The following is a 6,827-nucleotide window of genomic DNA, read 5'->3' on the forward strand; positions in this document are numbered from 1 at the left end:
CGCCTTTTCATATCTCCCAAACACGTTTCGATATTCCATACTACCTGAGCATTCCGTCATCTCCTTATCAACAGATCGAGCGGCACAAAATGGTTTTGCCAGTCGTATAGAAAACACATTGACGTTTGTTCGTGGACCAATTTGTCTGATATTCGTGAAAGTTCAAAGTGAACTGAAATCTGTCTGCGGTAGAAACTAAATTCAGCAAATGGTAAAAATAAATAAGTAGATTTCACTACAAATCTGACATCATATTTTTAAACATGGCAAATCTTGACGTCCGAGATGGCAAATTATGTTGTGGCCTGCATGATAATTTACTTCAGTGGTACTAGAAGTATACCTTTTTCAGCCGTGTACATACCTGAATACTTGCATGAATTACACGGGGTGCGGTGGAGAAGAAACGTAGAAAAAACTTACCGGAAGCATGCACGTTGCACAGAGAAAAAGTTAGTTTTTAAAGTGCATGATAGAGAAGAGAGAGAGAGGGAGAGGGAGAGAGCGAGCACCACTCGTGGGGTTAAAACCCCAAGAACTGCATTGGAGCAGCAGCACAAGGCGCAGAAGCTGCAGCAAGAAGAACAGCACCGAGAACAAGAAGTGCACTTCCCCTCCCTCTCTCTCGCTTCTACTCCCTAGTAGCACGAGCAGCCAGGAAGCTACAGGCAAGAAGCAGCAGCAGCAGCAGAGGCAGCTTGCTCGCCACCGGCGGCGGCGGGCGGATCTGCCGTGGAGCCACGGCCGGGTCCTCCGGAGCCGGGAGCAGCCGTTCCGGAGCCCGTGGCGGCGAGATCTGAGGCGCCGCTGCCTTCTCGCAATCGGGAGGCGCGCTTCTTTGCCTAGCTCCCGCGGCCGCAAAGGCGGCGCATTCCCGCCGCCGCCGCCGCCTGCTCCCGAAGGCCTCCCGGAGGCGGGGCTGGGGCGCTTGGATCGAGAGGCTCGAAAATTCGGAGTTCCCGGATCGAAAAGGACCGCGCGTTCGGGCCGGGTGCGGCGGAGCGGAGGCAAGAGGTTTGGCTTGGCCGGTTTGGGGGAGGAGACAGCGATGGTGATGCTGTTTGGAAGCGCTCGTGATTTGGTGTAGAAACAGGAAAACAAAGCCTCTTTCGTTTTCTCTGCTCCCTCGCCTCTCCGTCTCGTGGGCTCCTGTGTTGCCTTCTAGCTCTCTCGTCAAGCATGAATCTCTCGCCGTCCGCCGCCGGCGGCGGTGGCCTGCCGGATCAGCCGGCGTCGCCCGAAGGTATTACTGTCTTGGCATTTCAGTTGGCAGTTTTCGCTTTGCTTGCTTTAAATCTGTGCAATCATGTGAGCCCCATCAACCTATCAATTTATTCTTCTTTGGGTGATTTATATGCTTCTTGACAACATAACTGTCATGTTAATGTATCACTAATACACTTGATGACACTGTTCCTGGTTCTTTACAGTCTGCCCATTTAAATGTTTATAAAGGAATTAATATTTTCTTGTATTTAATAGTGCGGATTTTCTCGCGAAAAAACATTTTCCCCGGTGAAAGGTGTAGAAGTAGTATCACTTGTAGGATGCAGGAACCATTTTCTGAACTTGGCATGCGTCTGAAATATGCTTCCTAGAGCTAGTGTTGTTAACTGAACTTCAATTATCTGCTACGCCTCCTGCTCAGACGATTTTCCTTTTCAGCATCAGAAGAGCACAGGTGCCTAAATTCAGAGTTGTGGCACGCCTGTGCCGGACCCCTCGTTTCTTTGCCTGCAGTCGGCAGCCGGGTGTTGTATTTTCCTCAAGGTCACAGTGAGCAGGTTAGGATTCTTCCTCTCAGTACAGAGATTTAACTGAAATGTTGTAGATACATACAAGTACCAGTACAGTTTGCAAAATAGATTTCATTCTCCCCCTCCTATTGTGAGTTTCCTTTTGAGTTCCATGTCTTGCAGCAGATCTTTAATGGTTCTGCCAGAACTGAAGATTTTTTAGACACCAATGGACTTACATAGTGAGTTTCTACCATAGGTATCGGCATCAACAAACAAGGAAATGGAGTCGCAGATCCCCAACTATCCGAATCTGCCTCCACAGCTTATATGCCAACTGCATAATGTGACCATGCACGTAAGTTCGGAGCAATATAGCGCGTCTGTTTTGTAATTAACTGTCTCATAAACTTTGCTGCTTTCATTCCTTCTTCAGGCTGATGCAGAGACAGACGAGGTCTATGCACAAATGACGTTACAGCCACTCAGCCCAGTAATACAGGATTTCCAACCTAGTGCCATCTGTCCATGTACTTCTGTTTGTAGCATACTTAGACTGTATCTTGATTTTGTTTGCAGCAAGAACTCAAGGACCCATTTCTACCTGCTGAGTTGGGCAATGCTAGCAAACAACCAACGAATTATTTCTGCAAAACATTAACTGCAAGTGATACCAGTACCCATGGTGGATTCTCTGTTCCCCGCCGAGCAGCGGAGAAGGTGTTTCCTCCGCTGGTGCGTGCTGTTGGTCAGCAATTCTCTGCTGTATCTTTTGAACTGTCATGTTACATTTTCAGATCAACTGAACTGTATCATTTTAGTTATATATTTTCCTTTGATAATTCTGTAGGATTTCACTCAGCAGCCTCCAGCACAGGAGTTGGTGGCAAAAGACCTTCATGGCAATGAGTGGAAATTCCGCCATATCTTTCGAGGTTAGTTATCTTGCAGCTACTTTTCTTGGTTCTTACGATTGTGATTTTTTTGGTAGTGTATAGTGCGTATAGCCTTGTATATACCCTCATTACATACAGCCTTGCTCGATGCAGCTCGTGTAAGATTCAAAAACTAGTATATGATGTAAAATAACTTCAAATCAAATTGTTGGTGCAGGTCAACCAAAGCGGCATCTTCTGACGACAGGTTGGAGCGTCTTTATAAGTGCGAAGAGACTGGTCGCTGGAGACTCTGTCCTATTTATCTGGTACATCTGCTCTTCCAATTTTTATTTTTTTTGAACAGTTCGTGCTCTCCATACCCTACTGTTCTTGGCAGAGTTCTCTGCTGATATTCATTTGTGTCTTTGGTTGATCAGGAATGACAACAATCAGCTGCTTCTGGGAATACGTCGAGCAAATAGATCGCAGACGGTTATGCCATCATCAGTATTGTCTAGTGACAGCATGCATATAGGTCTTCTTGCTGCAGCTGCTCATGCTGCATCAACAAATAGCCGGTTCACTATTTTCTATAATCCAAGGTAGAACAACTTCTTACATATATCTGATCATTATCCTCTCAGATACTCAGATTTGTCAACGTGTTCTGCAGAGCAAGCCCTTCGGAGTTTGTCATACCATTGGCTAAGTATGTAAAGGCTGTGTACCATACCCGTATATCTGTGGGCATGCGTTTCCGGATGCTTTTCGAGACAGAAGAATCCAGTGTCAGGCGGTATGTCAATACTGTGTTTATCTCTTATAGTGATGTGATGTTGTGTGTACATCACATGGAGCTCTTTCCTTATCTTGATTCCACTTGCCCGAAGTATCGAATGTAGACAAGTCATTTGATGCCTTTTATATCTTGTTCTTTGTGTTAGTGCTTTGTATTATCTGTATAGAGAACTTGTTTCAGAACTCCCTAAATTATCACCACTTCTTCACCTGGCTCCGTTAGACTTGCGTCCGTTTTTATATGTATATCTATCTAGCTTGTTTTCTGCTGTCGTAGTGAGCTCCATGTTTTCAGTAGCACGTGATATACGTGGCCTAAACTGCCCATGTGTTCTTGTAGATACATGGGAACAATTACAGGAATAAGTGACCTTGATCCTGCTCGTTGGCCGAACTCACACTGGCGTTCTGTTAAGGTAGATCTTGAAATAAGAATTATCTGTTTGCCAGTAAAGGCGGACCTTTACTTGCTTACTAGTTTGATTTCGAGTTGATGGTATGTTTTTATATTTTAGACATCTTCTGCCATGTGCTTTAAAATTGAGCATGCCCTCTTTTTTCTTGAACCATGCAGGTTGGATGGGATGAGTCAACTGCTGGAGAGAGGCAACCAAGGGTGTCTCTTTGGGAGATTGAGCCTCTGACGACTTACCCGATGTATTCATCTCCTTTCCCTATGCGGCTGAAGCGGCCTTGGCCAACAGGATTGCCTTCCTTATATGGTACAGGTGACGATTGCATCTTTAGTCAATACCTTCAAACGATATCAGTGAACAATCAATTATTTATTCTTTACCGGTTCATTTTTATAATGGTAAAAGTGATCTTACTTGTGATGGTTTTTTGCAGGTGGAAAGGAGGATGACTTGACCTCTTCTCTCATGTGGCTTCGAGATGGAGCAAACCCAGGTTTTCAGTCATTCAATTTTGGTGGACTTGGTATGAGTCCTTGGATGCAGCCAATGATGGATAGTTCCCTACTTGGTCTGCAACCTGACATGTACCAAGCAATGTCAGCAGCAGCTTTTCAGAACACGACGAAGCAAGTATCGCCTACACTGCTGCAGTTCCAGCAGCCTCAGAACATTGCTGGTAGATCTGCTCTTCTATCGAGTCAGATTCTGCAGCAAGTGCAGCCTCAGTTTCAGGAGATGCACCACCAAAACATCAATGACAGTGCAATCCAAGGCCATAATCAGTCTGAGTACCTCCAGCAACAGCTTCAGCGCTGCCAATCCTTTAATGGGCAGAAATCGCCGCCGCCGCAGCAGCAAGAATCACACCACCAGCACCAGCAGCAACAGTCACAGTGCATGCAAACACCACAACATCAACAAATGCAAGAACAGAAGCACTCGCCTGACTTTCAGTGTGTACCAAATGGGTTGTCGGTTTTCTCCCAGCTTTCCTCCACCAATCAGTCTCCACCTTCCACATTGCAGACAGTCTCAGCGTTCTCACAGCAGCAGAACCTTCAAGACAGAAATATCAGCTCTCTTTCTCCATCGAACGTCCCGTCCATGCATGACACATTGAGACCATTTCCTTCAGAAGCAGGTTCGAACCTCCAAGGCGTGCCAAGAACCACCCCTGTGCCTGTCTCTGACCCATGGTCATCTAAGCGGGTTGCAATGGAGTCTGTGATCCCTTCTAGCTCTCATGTTAACTCGCCGCATATACAACACCTGGATTCAGCGCCTTCTAATATACCACAAAGCTCCTCATTAGCACCATTGCCTGGAAGAGAGTGCTTGGTGGATCAAGATGGGAATTCTGATAATCAAAATCACCTCTTATTTGGTGTTAATATAGACTCTCAGTCACTTCTAATGCAAGGTGGCATTCCCAGCCTTCAGGAGGACAATGGTTGCATTGCAAGCCTTCAGGACGACAATGATTCGAGCACGATTCCATATTCCACGTGCAATTTCCTGAGCCCTTCTCAGAATGATTTTCCGTTGAATGAAGCACTAGCTAGTTCAGGCTGCTTAGATGAATCAGGATACGCGTCATTTTCGGAAAATTCTGATCATGTAAATCAACCGACTGCAGCGTTCGTGAAGGTGACCGAATTGACTTACCCACCTAATCGAATCAATAACATTTCTAATTTTTTTCCATGAAAGCACTTTGAACTGACAAACCTTGTCATGTAGGTGTACAAATCTGGAGCCTTTGGAAGGTTGCTGGACATCACTAAGTTTAGCAGCTACCATGAACTTCGTAGCGAGGTAGGGCGCCTATTTGGCCTTGACGGCCAGTTGGAGGACCCTGCAAGATCAGGCTGGCAGCTTGTATTTGTTGACCGAGAGGATGATATCCTTCTAGTTGGCGATGATCCGTGGCAGTAAGTTTTTAGGCAACAATTTCCCAAGATTCTTTTGCCACTGTTTCTGTGTCCACTCTTACATTCATGGATCATGTAATCTGCAGGGAATTCGTCAACAGCGTATCTTGCATAAAGATACTTACGCCACAGGAGGTGCAGCAGATGGGAAAGCAGGGCATCGACCTCCTGAGCTCGGCTCCTGCGAGGAGGCTCGGCAACAGTTGTGATAACTACGCTGGCAGGCAGGAATCGAGAAGCCTGAGCACCGTAATCGCGTCGGTGGGTTCTGTCGAGTTCTGAAGATATGGAGCCTGCGACCCTCGGCTTTTAAGTATGTTTCTGCAGCTCGTCCTAGTCTTGTGAACTGGAACCAAAGCACATAGATCAAGTGTAGCGCAAAGCCGTCAGCATTCCGATGTTTATGTCATGCGTGTGATATAGACCATTTTAGTAGTAACTATGACATATTTGGTATGCACGCCGATGCGGATTTGTTCCGCGGAATACCAATGCTGTTGATGTAGGGCCTCTAATATTAGACTCCTTACCCGTGTTGCCTAATGTTTGTTTTGGTCATGTTCTGTGCACTGATAGTGTTCTGGTTCCACAATGTAACTATTGACGATGTTAGCCGAGGATAAGCCTTTATGCTGTGGTAAAACTCCCCACAGTTTAGTAGGAGTTTATTGCATGAAATTATGTTAGTGACTAGTGAGCTAATCCTGATCAACTCTCCAAATTTTAGTTGGAGTTAGTGACTAGTGAGCTAATCCTTCTACGTTCGGCTTGAAATATATAACTTGCGTTCCCTGTGTTTATAAGCAACTTATGATTTGAATGTTGTTCCAAGTTAGTATTTCTATTGTGATCATGACAGATATAGCATTTAGCAGTGTTCTCAGTAATAAGGAGTATCATTACAAGTAGCCCATGTAGATAGATCCAAGAGGGGGAAGTTACCTGATCGTTGTATAATTTGCCACCTGCAAAGGCAAGCTATGTGCCTTTTGGGTCCCTATCTGATTGACCATTTTTGAGTGCCCACCCATTGAATTAATGGCTGAAAGAAAAACGATTTCCTTCTCC

At 45.6% G+C, this 6,827-nt stretch overlaps 1 protein-coding gene across 2 annotated transcripts; it reads left to right on the top strand.

Moving 5' to 3' along the window:
• Positions 1-489: 489 nt before the first annotated feature.
• On the top strand, positions 490-6,461 carry LOC125516030 (auxin response factor 6-like). 2 transcript variants are annotated; one of them, XM_048681512.1, is made up of 14 exons: positions 490-1,243; positions 1,666-1,784; positions 1,996-2,094; positions 2,173-2,229; positions 2,316-2,471; positions 2,587-2,671; positions 2,850-2,940; positions 3,052-3,216; positions 3,288-3,410; positions 3,753-3,828; positions 3,987-4,134; positions 4,262-5,475; positions 5,569-5,759; positions 5,846-6,461. In XM_048681512.1, exons 1-14 carry the CDS (start codon positions 1,180-1,182, stop codon positions 6,039-6,041), a joined length of 2,784 nt encoding a protein of 927 aa, XP_048537469.1. In that variant the 5' UTR covers positions 490-1,179; the 3' UTR covers positions 6,042-6,461. The 2 variants fall into 2 exon arrangements, with proteins under 2 accessions (XP_048537469.1, XP_048537468.1); XM_048681511.1 differs by having other exon boundaries at positions 491-1,243; positions 3,987-4,140.
• Positions 6,462-6,827: the final 366 nt, after the last annotated feature.

The sequence above is a fragment of the Triticum urartu genome, chromosome 6, assembly GCF_003073215.2.
Source record: "Triticum urartu cultivar G1812 chromosome 6, Tu2.1, whole genome shotgun sequence".
Taxonomy (NCBI): Eukaryota; Viridiplantae; Streptophyta; class Magnoliopsida; order Poales; family Poaceae; genus Triticum; species Triticum urartu.

Bases quoted from the DNA above. Each gene is read 5' to 3' on its own strand.
- LOC125516030 (XM_048681511.1), top strand. From the start codon at position 1,180: ATGAATCTCTCGCCGTCCGCCGCCGGCGGCGGTGGCCTGCCGGATCAG. The intron at 2,230-2,315 runs GTAATACAGGAT...TTTTGTTTGCAG, and splicing joins CGTTACAGCCACTCAGCCCA to CAAGAACTCAAGGACCCATT. The intron at 5,476-5,568 runs GTGACCGAATTG...CTTGTCATGTAG, and splicing joins CGACTGCAGCGTTCGTGAAG to GTGTACAAATCTGGAGCCTT.